At 35.4% G+C, this 20521-nt stretch overlaps 2 protein-coding genes and 1 long non-coding RNA gene across 5 annotated transcripts in view; 2 read left to right on the forward strand and 1 right to left on the reverse strand.

Moving 5' to 3' along the window:
- Positions 1–13657, forward strand: aub (piwi like RNA-mediated gene silencing protein aubergine). The gene is made up of 19 exons (XM_028176619.2): positions 1–137; positions 2564–2877; positions 3005–3136; positions 6595–6754; positions 7520–7631; positions 7858–7983; positions 8192–8293; positions 8409–8502; positions 8588–8715; positions 8790–9050; positions 9218–9360; positions 9681–9826; positions 10282–10393; positions 10476–10605; positions 10943–11180; positions 11354–11430; positions 11650–11822; positions 12091–12190; positions 12826–13657. The coding sequence occupies exons 2-19, from the start codon at positions 2577–2579 to the stop codon at positions 12988–12990; spliced, it is 2700 nt and encodes an 899-aa protein (XP_028032420.2). The 5' UTR covers positions 1–137; positions 2564–2576; the 3' UTR covers positions 12991–13657.
- Positions 13486–16643, reverse strand: LOC114244797 (uncharacterized). The gene is made up of 2 exons (XR_016324004.1): positions 16097–16643; positions 13486–15513 (listed from the first exon to the last, which is right to left on the reverse strand). It is a non-coding gene; the product is annotated as an uncharacterized LOC114244797 (long non-coding RNA).
- The window catches only part of LOC114244821 (coiled-coil domain-containing protein 170), a 15795-nt gene continuing 10675 nt past the window's right edge, over positions 15402–20521 (forward strand). The window contains exons 1-3 of one of the 3 annotated variants that reach the window (XM_089731931.1): positions 15402–15520; positions 19316–19405; positions 19517–20255. In XM_089731931.1, coding sequence (XP_089588057.1) covers positions 19316–19405; positions 19517–20255 — 829 coding nt within the window. In that variant the 5' untranslated portion in view covers positions 15402–15520. Of the gene's footprint in view, positions 15521–17017; positions 17252–19315; positions 19406–19516; positions 20256–20521 lie in introns of those variants that run through there. The other 2 variants (XM_089731930.1, XM_089731932.1) reach the window with 2 other exon arrangements.

Here is a 20521-nt window from a genome sequence, read left to right on the forward strand (position 1 = left end):
CCATAGATTATACACTTAATATATTTGAGACTCTTGGCGTCGCCATCTTTATGGTCGTGGTCCGTGGTACTAGTATTTAGTTAAAAACGAGCCCTGAATATCCATACAAAACGCAGAGAAAATTAAAATTATTTGAGGTATGTAAGAAAAAGTATAAAATAAATGCCTAATAAATACGGATCATAATAAAAAAAACTTTTTATAAATGATTACTGAAGCCGACTTGTATTAATACCATGTCTCGCAAATTTTTGCGAATCGTGGGTTATTAAAGCAAAATTAAAACTTTTGAATATTATTAAACAATTATAAAATGAATTGCAGTAGGTAGAAAATCATAAATTTCAAATCTGTAAATAAGACGATGCCATTGTTATATACAATACGGTATTCATTAATATAAAATTGATTACTTTGCAGAATATACCCTCACAACAGTAGTCTCACATTTCTTATAATAATGCTGATCACCTTAAAGTCATTAATGCGAATTCTTGGGTATCAAAGATTGAAATACAGAAGTACCTATGATTAGTTTTGATTTTAACGGACGAAACAGAATTAGGTACATAAACACCAAAATGCTTGGACAGCATTACCTTATTACAAGAACTCATTTTGTGATACCTATATCTATACATAATTTTGAGAAATGCATTAAATAAGTTTTGGTTGTCTTCTTTTTCTTAGTCGAATACTTCATTGCTGAAGGTCGTGTCCTTGAAAGCCCTTCGTGGCTCTTTGTACCCTCAGCTTCCATTTGCTTCGGTTTATTGTTAAATATTTAATTGAACTATGAATATTTTGAATTAAAACCCATAAACAAAAAAAAAGTTTTATAATAATAGAATGTATGTAAGCTAATATTTTACCACTAAAAGCCTTCAGAAGTAATCTGGTTTTTCTGTGTTTGGCAAATTTTGTTAAATCATGTGCTTGTTTCTATTCAACTTTTTCGCTTACAACTAAATAATATATGACTTGATGAATCATATGAGCTCTTTATAATAAATAGGCAGTCTACACTAAACTATTTTTTATATTTGGAATTTATTATGGAGTTTTTGTATTTCAAAGCATTATACATAGCTTTTAGGCCACCACACTTTTTCTTCATCAATTTGTGTCTTTGGTACTGCAAGTTTAATATCTGTTTCATTCACTATCATTGGTTTGAATTAATTGTAGTGTCTTTCTTTGTTTATCTTGTCAATCTTGGTAATCTGGATGGAAAATACCAGTGCTGGATGCATTTGATTTCAACTAAAGATAAATATATTTGCTACTGTAGATGGTAGGCAGACATTTATTTCGTAGAGATATGGTTCCCAAATTTGTTTTTTTGGTGCACTTCTGACTAAAGCTAATAGAATCATTTGGAGAATTAGCTTCATAGATTGTAACTACTGCTGTCTTTTTATACAATATTTGCACAATACGCCAATAATTGATGCTACACTTTTTATTTATTATATTTTGTAACATATAATATGATTTAATAAAATGAATTAGTGTGAATGATGAATTTTAACTAAATTTCATTATAAACTGATCATCTGTCTTCAAAATTAAAAATCCTAGTGATATTAACATAAGTCAATTCTTTAAAAAATAAATGAATGTAAATTTAAGTTTTTTTTTCTTATATTAAATTTGTTTATTTATGACGTTAACTATCTTGTATTTTTTTTCTGTAACTATAGACTGCTGCAAAACTAAATGTTTTTAGTATGATTATGCTTAAGATTCTATTGAATCATCGGTGTTGGCAATTGTTATCTGTACTTAAAGATGCTCAATCTCATACTATTATGATTAAGCCACTTTTTATATTTTTTATGGCTAAAAATGTGAGAAAAATAATTACTATGATGAGAATTTAGAGTTAAGTGATAGCGAAGACATGTTTGATTATTCTTTTATTTCATTTTAAAATTTTAACACATTGATTATAATTCTGACACTAAGTAGTGGATCTGAAATTGTACTACCAAAGAGATGATGAATGGAAATTATTCGAAGTGAAAGCAAAGATTCAATGGCAGAATTAGATGAATGGTGCAATGTCATGAAAGAATTAGATATTCTGGAAATAATACATTCTATTGTAATCACCAAAGGTCACTGGACCACAAATTCTTACAAATGCTATGCAGCTGATACAATATTGTAAATTATTTTTCGCAAACAAAGTAAACTCAGAATGCACATAGAATAATCTCTCTAAAGAAGACACTTTAAAATCTATCTTTCATTGACAAGATAGGGCAATGTATAAAATAAAGAAAACCAAAAACATTCAAAACCACATGTAATTCTTCTCATTTAAAATAAGACTCCTTCTCACTTCTCCCTGCGAAACTGTGCCAGAGCTGCTGGTAAGTAGTGGTCCAGTGCTAAAAGTTAAAAGTTCCAAATATCCAATTCTCATTTTATAATACCTAGCTACCATTATGGCCAAATTAGAAAAGCTAGAAATATTTTGGTTACTGCAGTGTATGAATCTCGCAGTTAACTGAATCTTTTCCATGCAAAAAATCCATAAACAAAAATATTTTTTTAGATACCAACTTAGGATGTCAGAACCGAGAGGTAGAGGACGAGCTCGAGGACGCGCTGGTCGTGGTGGTGATGGAGGCGGACCAGCACCACGACGTCCAGGAGAACAAGCAGGCCCATCACAACAATCTATGCCACCTGGTCCTAGACCTCAACCTCCATCTGGCTGGGGACCACAATCCAGTGTTCCTCCAGTAAGAGCTGGTGTCCCGACACCAACAGCACAAGCAGGACGCGCCTCTCACCGTGTTACTCCCACTACACATGAACATCCAGGAGATATTGATGTGCAACAACGCATGCAAAAATTAGAACTGGGTAAAAGTGACAATTATTATTTTTATTGAATTTGGATATTTCTACCTTCTTGTTAATTGTCTGTTTGAAGCAATTGTAGGATATTGCCAATATTGAAATAAAGATTTTAAACAATAACCCTCTGTAGGACCCCATTCATCTGGAGGTGGTGATGCATCATCTGTAGTTGGCCGTGGCTCTCGACGAGGGGGTGGAAGAGTCCTTCCTGAAACTATTTCCATCTTGCGCACACGTCCAGAGGCTGTAACATCTAAGAAAGGTAATATATAGAAAAAAAACACTGGCTGTGTGATATCAGTCTAAAATACCTACTTCTGTCTCTCCCTGTGGGTATCATAAAAAACGACTATAGGAATGAAGAATGGTTAGCTGTGCTCTCTGAGTATCACACCAGTGCTCTGCAATCACAGAATGGCATTTACTGGTACATTGTGAGCTGCCATGTGTTGTTACAACCTTCCTAACTTTCTCTAACATGGAAAAATGTGTTCCAGTTTTAAGGGTGGGTGGGATAGCCATCATACAATCCAACAGATTTCGTCCTCACGATTGGTGTGGCAGCAATAGTGCTGTGTTGTAATAACTGCTTAATGTTTGGTCATGTTAACACATTTGGTTTTTTGTACACTATTTAGTAGATGCAGTTAAAATAAAGATATCTTGTAATCTTCATATAATAGAATTTGCTAATGTACCAGAAAAATACTGTCTATTGACAGGCATATGTAGAGTCATGGGTAATAGCCCTAAAGTTATATATTGGTTATATAGAACAATGTAACTATGAAGGTCAAATTCTTGAGCAGCTATTTATTTTCCTGAAAAACCATCATGTACCTAACAAAATTTAATGAATAACTTCAGTGGTCTATCAGCAAAATTTATAATTTAGTGAAGTAACTAGTGGCAAAGCAGTCACATGTTTAGTTTGATGGGTGTGACTGCTATTTTTACAACATATTAAAGATTGACTTAACTTACTAACTATTTGGACAAACTTAATGTCTGATGGGTTTTGATCTCGCTACTCTACATATTTTATTATATTCATTTATATATTATCTGATAACAAAAACTCGTATCCACATTAAAATATGCTATGAACATGGTAAAGGAGAAAATGGGTGTCTTGTTTTTTTTATTATTATTTTATGTTTCCTATTTATTTAAAATTAATATTTTACCATATAAACATTGAAACCACTTGAATGTAATTTCAATAAGGATTTTAAAATCGCTTAGCCAAAGAGCGATTGAGTTGTGTGTCATTTATTTCACATGTTCATTTCTTCAATGTTTTAAATTTCTAAATCAATCATGGTATTTTTGGTAACCTTTAATAATTCCATTCTGGTGTTCTATATATGGAAAGAATCCTGCATTTTAAAGTCATAGTACCATATTCCATTGTCCATTAAAATATATAATTTTGAAATCATAGATTACATTGTGCACCCTTTTTCAAAAAGTTGTTGAATTTCAAGATCTCAAAAAGTTAGCACATTGGTACTCCACCTGCTCATGTTTCTTGTATATTTATTCTTCTAGCTGCACTTTATGGTACAGTAAAAGTACCATGCTTGTCAATTTTTGTAAAGACTAGAGTAATAACAGTGTTCCCCACAACAGAAAAATTAACATTTTTGTAGCTACAGATTTCAGTGTAAATTTTACAGGGCATTTATACCAACTACCTTCAATATCATTCCCTCTATTTTCAAGGATTCCCTTTATCGTCCATGTTTTTGATCGAGGGCAGACGTAGGTAATCGAGCCTGGGGAAAATGAAATCATAATGTTAGGTTTTGCATCACAATTCCAAGTTACATATCAATGATTGACACAAAATAAGTCCTGGATCGTATTGTTCAACAGTTAATCACATCTAAAACAGTTGATACTACATGAAACACGTAGTACATATATTGCAATTTCAACCTATAGCCGTTTTTTCACGTAATCACCACCGATATCCCTCGCTACTGTACTAGCACTCGGTGATGTGTCAGTGCTCTCAGAGCCTAACAGCAATGATAAAGTCCCGCTACCGCTGATGTTTATTTATATATTATTTTACAAGACCTAAGTTGCGCACACAGTGTCGGATGTAAGCAAGCGCGTGGCTTGTATCAAATGTGAACAGCGGCCCTTTTTTTTCTACGCATTCACTGGTAGCCTAAGGGGCTATTCCAGCTACTTCCGGACGGGTAGGTGAGCTCACGGGCTCACTCTGAGAGAATTTGCTAACACTAGCCCTAGAAAGAGCAGTGCTTTGCAGAATTACCACCGGATCGTAATCACGACCCATTGAAAAGACCAGGGTTATGGATGTATATTAAATATATGTATGTGTATAATAAAAATCTTACATTTATATCCGTTATCTGGTACCTGTAACACAAGTTCTTTACGAACTTATCACGGGACCAGTTAACGTGGAGTGATTGTTAGTAAAATATTTATATATATTTATTTATATTTATTGTACATCGAACTCTCGCATTCGACGAGAACGGTGGCCGACCGGTAGTGCTGTATAATGCCTAAAAGCACCGTTATAACGACACAGTATACAATGTCGAGCAAGTGAAAATTTCTGAACGTGATTCGATTTAAAATAGATGCAAAAGAAGTGATATTTTTTTGATGTAACTCTGAACAGTTAAATAGAAATAAGTGGATGGATATTACGCATATGCAAATTTATTTTTATATTTTGTATCCTTGATTATGTCCAATCTGTCCTGAGACTAATTAGGTATGTTACTGCCTCCAGCGAATTAATTCGCCCAACTAAAAATGAAGCTTTTCAACTATACAAAATTTTGTTACACTATTTGTTGCACTAGCTGAATATCGGTTCATTTACGTGAATGAACCAATTAAATTTTTCTATAGCAAAGTGCATTTCTGATTAACTAAGAGCATATGGTGCATAGGTATTCATTTAATTTCCTTTATCATTATAGAGTATATTCTGATCCTTAAAACTGTCGCTCGCCTATTAATCTTACTGTTTGAATATTAGGAGTCTGATAATTAGTTATCATGGTAAATTATGTTCATTTTTATTTAATTTCAGCCCTTTTGGACTACATTTTAAACCAAAAATATATAAATATTGGATGGTATAAATATTGGATAAATTGGATTGGATAAATATATAAATATTATGCTTTATTCAATCAGTGTGGTTGCACACATTTCTTTACAGGGAACGTTTTATGCTCCAATTCGAATGACCGACATGTTGATGTTTACAGTACAATTTTTCTAACAACAATGACACTAAATATACAAAACTTTTCTTAAATATTATTTAGATTATTTAATATTATTTACGTCTTGTGAGTCCCCACTAGTAGGTACCACTACCTTGCCTATTTCTGCCGTGAAGCAGTAATGCTCTTCGGTCTGAAGGGTGGGGCAGCCGTTGTAGATGTGTATGGGCTCCAGTAAGCGCTGTGAGCTCGTCCACCCAACTCCACCAAAACAATAAATAAAAATTACTACTCAATCTTCGTTTAATTTTGGTCGTAATACTTAAGAAAAATGTTTCAAAGGATGTATTTTTTCTGGTATTTAGGTAAACCATTACAATAATAATGGTTAATAATAATAACCATAATCATAAAAAAGGAACTATAATATGAATTAAGCAGTAAAAGTACTATTCATGTTATTTAATTAATGTATTCACTTGGATTTGTTACATAGGTACTTCGGGTACTCCCCTGGATCTGCTTGCCAACTATTTTACTGTTGAAACAACTCCCAAATGGGGCCTGTATCAATATCACGTCGATATTTCTCCAGAAGAAGACAGCACTGGAGTCCGAAAGGCACTGATGCGTGTTCACAGTAAAACACTCGGAGGGTGAGTAATATAGTTACAAGTACATAATGTTTCTAAATTTACGATCTCTGTGTAGAACATTATCGTAGGATTAATATTCTGGACATGTAGGTATCACGTTTTGAAAAATTAATATATTTACGATTACGTTAGAGATCCAATCACCACAATGAATCTTTATATATATATATTTCTTCTTTGCGTGTGTTTGTCACTGAACTCCTAAACGGCTGGACCGATTTGAATGATTTTTTTTGTATGCGTTTGAGTGGTTCCCTGGATGGTTTTGGACGCCCAAATCAGCCTGGCAGGTGGCGCAGCAGTCGGTATCTAAGTTATTTATCTTTCCTAGAAATAATTTATATACCAAAACAAACTTTGCCGGGCCAGCTAGTAAATGTTGAAAACTATTTATTAATCATCATAGGTCTTCTTCATCTGCTCAGCTGTTCCCATTCAATTAATGGCTCTGGGAATGTACCAATACAGTCTAATTAAATGAGCCTCATTTTATGTCTAATCTCTATTACTGTATATTGTGATAAATCTAATCTAACAAGAAAAAACCAACCATTTCACAAAATACTTCTTTTTCTAAATTGAAACTTTTACAATATTTGCAATGTCCATTTCTTTTAGGTGACAAAAATACTTGTTTAATGTTTTCTAAATTTCACCATTTCATCTGAAATTGAAGTTGGCACTGTCAGTATTAATTGATTGATTAGCAGAGCTTCAGTGTGCATGAAACAGCCATCCATGATATTCATGAATCAAATGTTTTAGATATCTCTTTGATGGCACTGTGTTGTACACTGTAAATCGTCTGCATCCTGATCCCATGGAGCTATACTCTGATCGTAAAACAGATAATGAACGTATGCGAATCTTAATTAAGGTATGTATATTATGTGATTGGTTTACTGATGGGTAGGACGTGTTGTTAGCCGCATGGGTTTCTACTACGGTCTACTTGCTCAAAAAAAACATGTTTCGATTTTGATGAGTATTCTTTATGTGTATGGGTTCCTTTTATCACTCAACACCAGGAAAACCACATAAAATAAAGTGCTTAGATTATAAAGAGAAGAAAGTGTTACTAATAATACCAAATTGTATTTCAGCTGACCTGCGAAGTTAGCCCTGGAGACTATCACTATATACAAATCTTTAACATCATTATAAGGAAATGCTTTAATTTATTGAAGCTACAGCTTATGGGACGGGATTATTTTGACCCTGAAGCAAAGGTATGCTACCAAGTATAAGCAATTTACACGAATAAAGCTTAATGTAATTTGTACCATCAAAGTGTATCGATATAACTATCGAATTATTCATAAGTACACCTGACAATAATTAATTAATAAATAAAAATGCAAAAAGCAGTACAGCTGCAAAATTAGTGTTGAATTACTTTTCAAGTTACAAATTATAGTTTTCTTTTTTTCATTTAAGATTGATATACCAGAATTCAAGCTTCAAATTTGGCCAGGATATAAAACGACAATCAATCAATATGAAGATCGTTTGTTGTTGGTTACGGAAATTGCCCATAAGGTATGGATTTGTTATGTTTAAATAAATAAATATAAACATGATTTGTATAAAGAAACCTGTTTTATATGAAACATGCTAAATTGTGCATCTATATTATCTTGTATTCGTTTTGTAGGTGCTTCGCATGGACACTGTTCTTCAAATGTTGAGTGAATATGCCGCAACAAAAGGCAATAATTACAAAAAAATATTTTTAGAAGATGTTGTTGGTACATAAATCTTTTTAATTAATATACTCGTAATTTTAAAAAAAATAGTATAAGACTAAGTAACTTAATACTGATACACTTTCAGGAAAAATTGTAATGACTGACTACAATAAAAGAACATACAGAGTTGACGATGTAGCTTGGAATGTGTCGCCGAAGTCCACATTTAAAATGCGTGACGAAAACATTACCTATATTGAATACTATTATAAGGTAAAATCCAGTGTACAACACTAATTCCATTGAATAATTTATGTTCACGAAATTTACAATCTTTTATTGTCTAGAAATACAATCTACGCATTCAAGATCCGGGTCAACCGCTTCTGATCTCGCGGTCGAAGCCGCGTGAGATTCGTGCGGGTCTGCCTGAGTTGATATATCTGGTGCCAGAACTGTGCCGCCAGACCGGCCTCTCCGACGAGATGCGAGCTAATTTCAAGCTGATGCGCTCATTGGACGTCCATACAAAGATTGGGCCCGACAAGCGCATTGAAAAGCTTAATAATTTCAACAGGAGGTTCACAAGCACACCTGAAGTTGTTGAAGTATGTTAATATTATCCGTTAACAGCCTTAAAATTTCCGCCGCTATATAGTATGCTAAAATGTAGTTTCTGTTAAAATAGATTTAGTGAAAATGTTGCAAAAAAAATATTGTCAAATTACTTTACATGAAAACAAAATTGAAAACAGTCCATTGTTTTAAATTTTAGGAACTGGCCACATGGTCGTTGAAACTATCTAAGGAACTGGTAAAAATAAAGGGTCGCCAACTTCCACCTGAAAATATAATACAAGCAAATAATGTCAAATACCCTGCAGGAGACACCACCGAGGGCTGGACGCGAGATATGAGGTCAACAAATTATATTTATTTATTATTTTTCTTCAAATTTGAAAAGCCATTAAATGATTACCTGCAGGTTTTTAATATGTCAGAAAATCTGACGGCCTATCTTCTTTCAAAAGAACTCACATTCGGAATCTTGTCTTTAAGTGATACATATTATGATCGAACTCATTTGGAACAATGGTGAAATCGACGTGGCTCAAAAAATAAAACGATTGGTGTTCTCGTACCAAGCAATGCTATTTTCCCTGTCTAAATCCTACAGGAAGGTACTTAATTGTCTAAGGAAGTATGCAGTTTACAAATGTTGTAAATTTAACTTACAGATCGAAGCATCTCCTGGCTATTGCCCAACTAAACTCTTGGGTAGTGATCACCCCAGAAAGACAACGCCGTGATACAGAGTCGTTCATTGATCTCATAATAAAAACTGGCGGAGGTGTTGGTTTTCGAATGAGAAGCCCTGACTTAGGTATGTTGAAATGTTTAGAATAAAACAGGAATTTGCATGATAAAACACTACAAGTTATAAATAGTGAAGCTTACGATACTAATGAATACATTCAAAACAATGGGTTAAAACAATAATTTCCATGCACCTTCCACTTAATGTTAGATATTCCATATTTAAACATAAACAGGCTCATGCTTAGCTTAAATCAATCCACACTATCATTAATTACTACACCACACTATTGCTCTCGGTGTCATTCACTAGTCAATAAACCTATTTTTTGTGTGAATCATGGAAAAGAGCCATTCTGTACATAGTTAGTGCCTATTGACCATTTAATATTCATCATACAAAATGTATTAATACAATGTCATTGATGTTATACAGAAATACAACTAAATACCATACTTATATTATGTTCTCAGTCCATCCTATTAATTTTAACTAACAAACCTTTAATTAATGTTTTCCAGTTGTGATTCGTCATGACGGTCCGATAGAATATGCTAATATGTGTGAAGAAGTGATTGCAAGGAAAAATCCTGCCCTGATAATGTGCGTTCTGGCTAGGAATTATGCTGATAGGTTAGTTGATTTGAGAAGATCAGCATCAATATAATCGTTTAAAGTTCTCATTAGACGCTTATTCATATATTTTTAAAAATAGGTATGAAGCCATAAAAAAGAAATGCACTGTAGACCGAGCCGTGCCGACGCAGGTAGTCTGCGCTCGTAACATGAGTAGCAAGTCGGCTATGTCAATTGCTACAAAAGTTGCTATTCAAATTAACTGTAAGGTAGGTAACTTGCATTAAACTTTTACTGTATAATTTGAATTTGCTTTAATAGGTTTTATCCATTGATAAGCAAGCATATTAACTGATGGTAAAATCGCTGGATTTATTATTAATTTCGCTTTTATAATCCATCGTCATAAAAACACTGAAAAATCAGCACACAGTTATATCCTGTATTAGACCGTTTTTATATCTAATCACAAGCTTTAAAACCGAAGGTTTTCTAATCATTTATTCTAGACCATTTCATTTTTTTAATGATATACTTTGCTATGGTGTTTCTGTCATTGTTATTTATTTTCAATTTTGTTATAATGTTAATGTTTTTTTTTTATAGCTTGGGGGTTCTCCGTGGACAGTAGATATTCCACTGCCGTCACTGATGGTGGTCGGGTACGACGTGTGCCACGACACTCGTTCGAAAGAAAAGAGCTTCGGGGCCTTCGTAGCCACCCTCGACAAACAGATGACTCAGTACTATTCAATCGTCAATGCGCACACTTCCGGAGAAGAACTCAGCTCTCACATGGGTTTCAATATCGCGTCCGCCGTCAAAAAATTCCGCGAGAAAAACGGTAATATAATGTAACCCTACTTACAGTGTGTACTTGTACAGATTGCTGAGTGATACAACGATTTCATCTGATCTTCGTTTTCCTATAAAATATATTTAATCGCAATTTTCTAAACGAATTTTGGCACTATTGTAGTTTTTCTGACAATAAGTATTTACTAAATTGGTTTCCAGGGACCTACCCAGCCCGGATCTTCATTTACCGCGACGGTGTCGGTGATGGTCAAATCCCCTATGTGCACAGCCATGAAGTGAGTTTTTAATAACAGTAAATAATTGTATGTGCTACCATAATTGTGCACAACATTGCTAAATATCAAAATCCACAGAATGTTATATAGCACAGAAATGTTAAAGTAAATATTTATTTCATTTATACAACAAAACTGACTCTGGATCTAGCTTCTTTGTAACTGTAGGAATATATTAATCCAATCAATGTAACTGATAACACTGTTTACAATGTCCAGGTTGCTGAGATAAAGAAGAAATTGGCAGAAATTTATGCAGGAGTCGAAATAAAGTTGGCATTCATAATTGTGTCGAAACGTATTAACACCCGAATCTTCGTTCAACGTGGTCGCAGCGGAGAAAATCCACGCCCTGGCACAGTGATTGACGACGTCGTCACCTTGCCTGAACGGTAAATACAACTGTTATCGTTAAGACATAAGCAAACTAGTTCAGAACACAGTTTCAGCCGAAGTCGAAATCTGAGGTCAATTACAAATATAATGAATATTTTCACTACAAACTGTAGTGCATGATTGGAGCTCAAATAGAAATGATTATCCAGACAAAATAACCAATAAACAAAAATTATATAATTTAAAAAATATCAATTTATTCGAATTAATTAAAAAAAAAATCTTCTTGTAATGTTTATGGTAAATAACAAATTTTCATTGCAGATATGATTTCTATCTGGTTTCACAAAATGTACGTGAAGGTACCATTGCCCCTACCTCATATAATGTGATTGAAGATACCACAGGACTCAATCCTGATCGTGTAAGTGCTCACAACTTATTTTAACAGAATATTTAAAACACCAAGACCTTTACTTACGTGATATTGTATTTCATATCATATAGTCTTATGTTAACAAATCTATCTATACTAATATTATAAAGAGGAAAGATTTGTTTGTTTCGAATAGGCTCCGAAACTACTGGACCGATTTGAAAAATTCTTTTTCCATTAGAAGCCGACATTGTCCCTGATGAACATAGCCTACTTTTTTTATTTATTTTTTTATTTTTATTTTTTTATTTTTATTTTTTGGTTTCATGTGTGTTTTAATGTTTCCGAAGCGAAGCGAGGGCGGGTCGCTAGTTACAAATATCCTGAAATATTGATTGATACACACTATTGCAATTTCCTAAATTTATAATAAATAGAACAGCCCACGATTCATCCGTATGGACTTCATAGTCGTTTAGAAATGCATTTTTATTCTAAACCCTCCAATAAAATTAGCGCATTTTAAAAAAAATACTAAGACATAATCGATCACTACTGTAAACACGCTTATAAACTAATACTTTGACTCTGAGAAAATATAAAGTAAAATAAATCCAATAGCTTTGGTGTAATACGCGCACAACGCAAAATAAACACATAATAAAGCGGTTTTCTTTTTTCAGATCCAACGTTTGACCTACAAACTGACACACTTGTATTTCAACTGCTCTTCCCAAGTTCGCGTGCCATCGGTCTGCCAATATGCCCACAAACTTGCATTCCTTGCAGCTAACAGTCTGCACAACCAACCGCATTATTCATTGAATGAAACTTTATATTTCCTCTAAGTATTTTTAAAGACAACCTATTTTTTTCTAGATTAAGTAAGTGTACCCACCGAGAAACTATTTTCGATGTGCATAACCATACAAATCATAGAACTCTATTAGAAATAGTTCGCAATCATAACGTGAGCTTAATATTGCTCAAAGTAATTCATTTCATAGTTTTTTAAAAGATATATTAAATAAGACTCATTCTCTCGGACGTTTTTGATGTATGATTAGTGTGGCATAGCAAGAAGCAGCTAATGCGCGTAGTAGTAGTACATGTGACCTAGACTCGTTTTTACGATAATTAATGTAATGAGTGTTCTAGTTGTTTACTACATAAGATTCATTTTATATCTGATTGACAATTGTCAAATTTTTCTTTTTATTTTGGCTACAATGATGTTGAGTGGAAATGCAAACGAATAATTATTAAATTACAAGTTATTCAAATTGAATCAAGTGCATTCTTCCACGCTACAAGCAGTGATCTGAAATCTAGCCAACGTATAATTATTATTTTTTTTTTGCTCTGTTACTTAAGGCTTTTATATCAACGATGTTACCTCGTTTTAGTTCTAAGTTTCGTGATAAGTTTTGACTTACATGCAACATGTAGCTTTTAGAAAAGATTTTTGTTTTTCATGTTTTTTTTTATTACAATTTCATTTTTATTAATATAAAATAGTTTTATTTTTAAATAACCACATTCTCATTATTAATTTAATATAAATTTAGCTGTTCAAAAGATTTTATTCACAATTTTTATTTTTGTTTTGGTCAGGTATATTATGCCATTGAATGAACAAGTTACAAAATACAAAACCGAAATATGATAAACTACATTTTCGAGACAATTATTACTCGAAGATATCGAGAAGTGAAAATCTATTTGGTTTAGGCGACATTTTTGCAACTTTACAGTAGGGCCATTAGAGTTTAGAATTGGAAAAAAAAAAAACAATAATTCTTCAGATATTGACTGGAGTAAACTTAATTTAAGTTCAATTAGAAACATCGAATTGTTGATGTTAATACCAAATAAAACGCAACTTTAATTACAAACATATATGTCGCGTATTAAGCGTAATGTCACCTAAACCAAATAGCCTTTCACCTTCAGATTGATCGTAGATTTATCTGAATCTGAATGAAATAAAACTGCCGTATCTACTCTATTGCACAAAAAAAGGCTAAACTGTAATTTAATACTGACTGGGGTTGAATAACAGTGAATCTAATATGAAAATATGGCTACTCAGTCACGCAATAAACGGTTTTGGAGGAAATTTTCCTAGAGAGATTTTATAACTAAGGGTAAGGGGCGTAATGTGGTCAACACTGCAACCAGACAGCGCAGCTCGCCCAAGGAAGGTCGACGGAGCCTTCGAGTTGAATGGAAGGCTCTGGAACGTTGCCGTCCCAGTAAGGCAGCCCGTCCAGCCACGTAGACGGTGCCGCTGATGTCACGGAATACCCCGCTGGACCAGAACCAGCCGGTCGGGTCAGAACGCGATAGACCGACGGTTGCTCTTTTGACAATGATATTAGTGATATAACTCTTCGGCAACGCGCTAGAGTGTTTGCAGCGCGCTACGCAGCCTCCACCCTCAAGTCGCCCAACGACCTTTACCGGGAGGAGGCCGCCTCGTACGGGGATAGCTCATAACACATTTTTAATATATATTTTTTTAATTGCTTACATGGGTGGACGAGCTCACAGTCCACCTGGTGTTAAGTGGTTACTGGAGCCCATAGACATCTACGACGTAAATGCGCCACCCATCTTGAGATACAAGTTCTAAGGTCTCAAGTATAGTTATAACGGCTTCTCCACCCTTCAAACCGAAACGCATTACTGCTTCACCACAGAAACAGGCGGGGTGGTGGTACCTACCCGCGCGGACTCACAAGAGGTCCTACCATCAGTTAGAGGTGGTAAAAGACATGATCCAAGCGAAGCCGGGTGGGATTCCCCGAAATTGCACACAACGTTAGGTTTCCCGATAAACGAAACAGTTTATCTATGTTTCTTCGTTTCTGCGGTATTATAGGAACGTATTTTTATCGTTTCAACCCTCAGACACAGCCCACTGAGTGTCTCGCTGGATCTTCTCAGTGGGTCGCGTTCCGATCCGGTGGTAGATTCTGCGAGGCACTGCTCTTGCTGGGGCTAGTGTTAGCAAATTCGTTAGGTCAGGGCCCCGTGAACTCACCTACTGGCTCGGTGAATTTAGTATGGAGCCCTCGAGGTCACTAGAATATGTAGGAAAAAAAATCGTTTCAAACATTTGACGTTATTTATATAATGATAATGATTGATATAGTGACAAATATTTATGTTTTAATGGGTGATAATAAAAAGCACGAAAATAAAACAACAAGAAAAAGTATTTCACTAGAAACTAAAATGCAGGTGATTAGAAGATTAGATACTGATGAACGTCAATCTCAAATTGGTGCTGCATTGAATTTGACAACTTCAACAATAAGGACTATTTTCAAGGCAGAAAACTGGAAATACAGAAGAGACTGAAGGATCTGAAATGTAAGCATACTGATTTAGAATTTTATTTATTTTTGGATGTATGTATATTCGTTTATTGTTTCTATATTTGTACGAAATAACTTTTTGTTATAAAAAATAATTAATAAATTAAATGGTAAAATACTTGACAATTTTCTATACATTTTCCCCTAATCCCATTATTTACATGATGAGATAACCTCGTTTAACGTTGTTTTATTATATATGACGCTCTACTTTGATGGAACGCATACCCGCGTTAATCGGGGTCTTACTGTATTAATATGTTAGCTGGTTTATGGTTTTGGGTATCAACGGATTTACAAATTAATTTAATTAAACAAATAGAACAGAGTGACAAGCAACACGAGTCCTTTCCCGTGGGTGGAGACCCCGGAGCACTTCTAATTTTAAATGATACTTAATGTATGTACATGGACAAGGCCAAAAATGTTTTTATACTAACCCCGATTTTAGCGGGTACGTAGGTAGACCGAAAGCTAAACTTATTAACTGTGTAATTTTAGACATACTTAGTGCAATAAAAATTGAGCTGTGAGACGGTTCGAAACTACACGAATCAAGTTAAGCCCGTACCTTGCTACGTCGCTTCGTGTTCCCATTGTCTCCATCAATCCGTAGCCATCAAGCCGCTGCCTACCGCTTAATAATCTCCACAAGTCTCGTTTGAAGAAGGACATGTCATAAAGCTCAGTAAACACCGTGGAGGGGAGCTCATTCCAAAGTACGTGGGAAAAATGATCTCTGGAAACGCACTGTGGATGAACGCAGCGGCTCCAGGTAGTATGGATGAACTTTACTACGGTGGCGAGCAGTGTAATGATAAAAATGAGATGATGGTATCATCTCAAACATTCCCCAGAGCACTCCCCATACGGTACAAAATACAGAGGGAAAGACCCAGAGGTTCCAAACGATCCGTGAAAATGGGATTATCGACAATCCGAACGGCTCTCTTCTGTATGGTTTCTAATGGAAGTAGCTGGTATTTGGGAGCCTCGGCTCAGAGGTGGGAGGAGTACTCCAGGCGACGCCGGACCCGTGCTTTGTTAGCAAAAGTCTTTTCCAGGCGTGAACTACTGTTTGTTTCTGTTGAGGACTCCCAGTACTTTTGAAGCAATTGGAGTTGAAGTTGGAGGGCAAAGCCAACTTGGCTTTGCCCTCCAACTTCAACTCCCGAGCGAATGAAAACAGTGCAATATCAAAAGCTAACTTCGTTACCACTACTCTGTGAAAGAGTCTTTACGTAGCACGTCGTTCTGTTCGCTGTTACAGGCAAGTATCAAAGTCCATACGAAATAGACAGCCGCTTGGCTGTGCCCCTGGCATTGGTGACATCCATGAGCGATAATCATCATTATCATTCTCCTGCCCTTCTCCCAGTCACCCGGGGTCGGCCTAACATGTTTTCTCCTTCCATACTCCTCTATCATATACCATTTCTTCGCTCCCTCCCCTCTGACACATATCGTCAAAATGGGCATCAAAAAAACAAGAAAGTATATTCATCACTTGTAATTTCGCTCTGTTCTATCGATTAAATTGTTTACGGTGCCCGTTACATAGCAACGCGCCTCACGGACAGTGTTTACTACGATTTAGGGAAACGCATGTAAAACATTGCTATGTAAAGAGTTTTCCTGGTTCTCAGAAAAAATGACCGAAGAAAAGGGTAACGAAGAAGCGGACTGGAAAGTTTATGAAGCGTTGGTCAGCAAAAGCCCTTCAGACGTGAGTTAAATGTTACAATGTTAATCAACGTGTTACAATAACTATAATAATGATAATTATTATTTATTTACTACATAAACTCTTAAATCATGACCTAGATACTATTTACATATTTAAGAAATTAAGAGATTACGCAGATGGCATCAAGAATATACCTAATATTAAACAATGATCCTCACACTAGGCACAGCCTGTATCGTGAGGACCAAAATACGATTTACTATGTATTTCCATGGGGAGTGCTCTGAGGAATTGTTCGAGATGATACCGGCATCTCGTTTTTACCATCGCACCGCCCGCCACCGGAGTAGAGTTCATCCATACTACCTGGAGCCACTGCGGTCATCCACAGTGCGTTTCCAGAGATCTTTTTTGCCACGTACCATCCGGCTATGGAATGAGCTCCCCTCCACGGTGTTTCCCGAGCGCTATGACATGTCCTTCTTCAAACGAGGCTTGTGGAGAGTATTAAGCGGTAGGCAGCGGCTTGGCTCTGCCCCTGGCATTGCTGAAGTCCATGGGCGACGGTAACCACTCACCATCAGGTGGGCCGTATGCTCGTCTGCCTACAAGGGCAATAAAAAAAATAATATATAATCGACCTCAAAGCGACGTCATTATTATTAATTGAATGCATTGATTTGAAGCAGGTGGGGCAGCCGTTGTAACTATACTTGAGACCTTAGAAATTATCTCAAGGTGGGTGGCGCATTTACTTTGTAGATGTCTATGGGCTCCAGTAACCACTTAAGACCAGGTGGGCTGTGAGCTCGTCCACCCATCTAAGCAATAAAAAAACCTAGGTAATTTTTGGATAAAAATATTGTGCCATAAAAGCTGTCATGAAATATGACGAACACCTCTATTCATAAAATGATGATGAAATCGACGTTTTAGACTTTTCTTGAGTATAAAGAAAATAAATTGAAAAAATTTTCATGCACAACAATTAAGGGGTCGAACCGTTGATACTGCCTTCGTGCCTCGTACCGGCAGCGCTTCTCGGTCATAACCCTCGCTAAATGTACTTAAACACTTCATGCACAATATTCCCTTGAAATAATTAGGTATACGTATTACGAATAGTACAATAATGGATCGATCAAAATATCCTTAAGCCTACTTCACAGTACCAATATGTTATGAACCAATTACAAATATTGACATTTTCTTAATTAATGAATTAAACTGAATTTTTTTTTTGATTAATTTTATACAAAAAAGATTAAAGATCTACACTGTGCTGTTATTGATATGAAATCAAAGAAGATTCATATAAAATTTTACTGGTGGTAGGACCTCTTGTGAGTCCGCGCGAGTAGGTACCACCACCCCGCCTGTTTCTGCCGTGAAGCAGTAATGCGTTTCGGTTTGAAGGGTGGAGAAGCCGTTATAACTATACTTGAGACAATAGAACTTGTATCTCAAGATGGGTGGCGCATTTACGTTGCAGATGTCTATAGGCTCCAGTAACCACTTAACACCAGGTTGGCTGTGAACTCGAACTGATCTTAGCAATAAAAATAATAATAATAATACAAATAGGTATGAATGAATTATGAATATGAATTATCCTGATAGCTATAAAAATCTTAAGCAACATAACTTGACGTAACCCACAAAAGCAATTCGTAAGGATTTGATGGTCCCCAATCCAACCACGGAATATGATAATATCATAGTTATACACGGATGTCGTGACTCCTGCTCGATGCGACTGAAATATCAGCCGCTGTCACGCTACATTTCAAACAAGAAGTACTCTTTGCTTCGCTAGTCGTCTTTTGTACGTCACGTTAAGCCGTGTGCTTGTGTATTTTATCTATAAGCCTGAAAACGCGTGTGAGTTGGATTAATGTCCTACATTTATTGTAAAAATTCCATGATCTCACTCGATAACAATGACCAGTCAAAATACCGAATTATAAAATATAAAACTTCGTGTGTGATTAAATTTTACTAGAGAAAAATCATTAGAAATACTTAACTTTAATTAGCCCGGATGTGTTTTTACAGTTTTAAACTACACGGAAGTCACTCTGATGTTTAAAAATATTGTTACAGATGGAAGTAGATTTAGGCAATGACGTAATAACCGCCTTACGAAGCGATCTAGCTGGGCTGCAATATAAAAGGGATAAACTTATATCTGAAGTAAGTTTTTATTGTCATGAAAATTTTCGTTTTAGTCAATTTGAACTTAATTGAAAGCAATTTCCATTATTATTTCCTAATTTCATTATTTAGCCTGTGACATATTTTCAGAACGGTGATTTAAAAAACCAAATGCTGTCCCGTGACCAAAGAATACTCGAACAACAAGTTGAAATCGATCATCTTCGTGAACAGAATGCAAGACAAAACGCCATTATATCGTCGCTTAGAAAGAAAATACAAGATCTCGAAGAAACACATCGAAATTTACAAACAGTGCAGGGACGCAGCGATCTCACAGTACAAACTTTACAGAGGGACAACCGTTACTGCGAAGAGAAAATTAAAGATTTAGAAAAGAAATTGCGCTCACTCGAACTTGATTGTCATAATGAGGAACAGCAAAAAGAAAATTCTCGTTGTCAATTTCATGATCTAATAAGGCGTCTATCTGCCGCGTTGGATGCTGACTTTTGTGATAGCACACACACTCACTCCCCAGAGGCTCTTATTGTCAAAGCAGCTGAATTAGTTCAAGAGATCACAAGATTGAAAAACAAATGTATGAACACTACCGAAAATTTATCGACGACAGAACAAGATCTACGGAGCTGTAGAGATGCTTTAGAAAGATCAAATAATGACAAAGATATATTACAAAGACAGCTCTCATCACAACTCCTAGATATTGAGAGACTGAAACAGGAGAAGGAGTCTCTCGCTGTACAGAATAGAGTTGTAGAACGAGAGTTGCATGAAGCCAGAGAAAAATTATCACACTGCACTAAAAACTTAAACGTCGTAACAGATAATGTTAATCAAAATGAATCTATTATTGTTCAGTTGAAAGGTAGCTGTGTAGAAGTTTTAGTAACATACTTTTTGATTACGTTTACCTACTTGCGCTATAGCAGTACAGTATCGGTAGAATATTTTGGCATCCATATATTTGAAATTACTTACAAGCCGCCAGGCAAATTTAAGCCCTTGAAGCAGTAATGCGTTTCGGTTTGAAGGGTGGGGCAGCCGTTGTAACTATACTTGAGACCTTAGAACTTGTATCTCAAGGTGGGTGGCGCATTTACGTTGTGGATGTCTATGGGCTCCAGTAACCAC

Source organism: Bombyx mandarina, chromosome 12, assembly GCF_030267445.1.
Source record: "Bombyx mandarina strain Sakado chromosome 12, ASM3026744v2".
Lineage (NCBI taxonomy): Eukaryota > Metazoa > Arthropoda > Insecta > Lepidoptera > Bombycidae > Bombyx > Bombyx mandarina.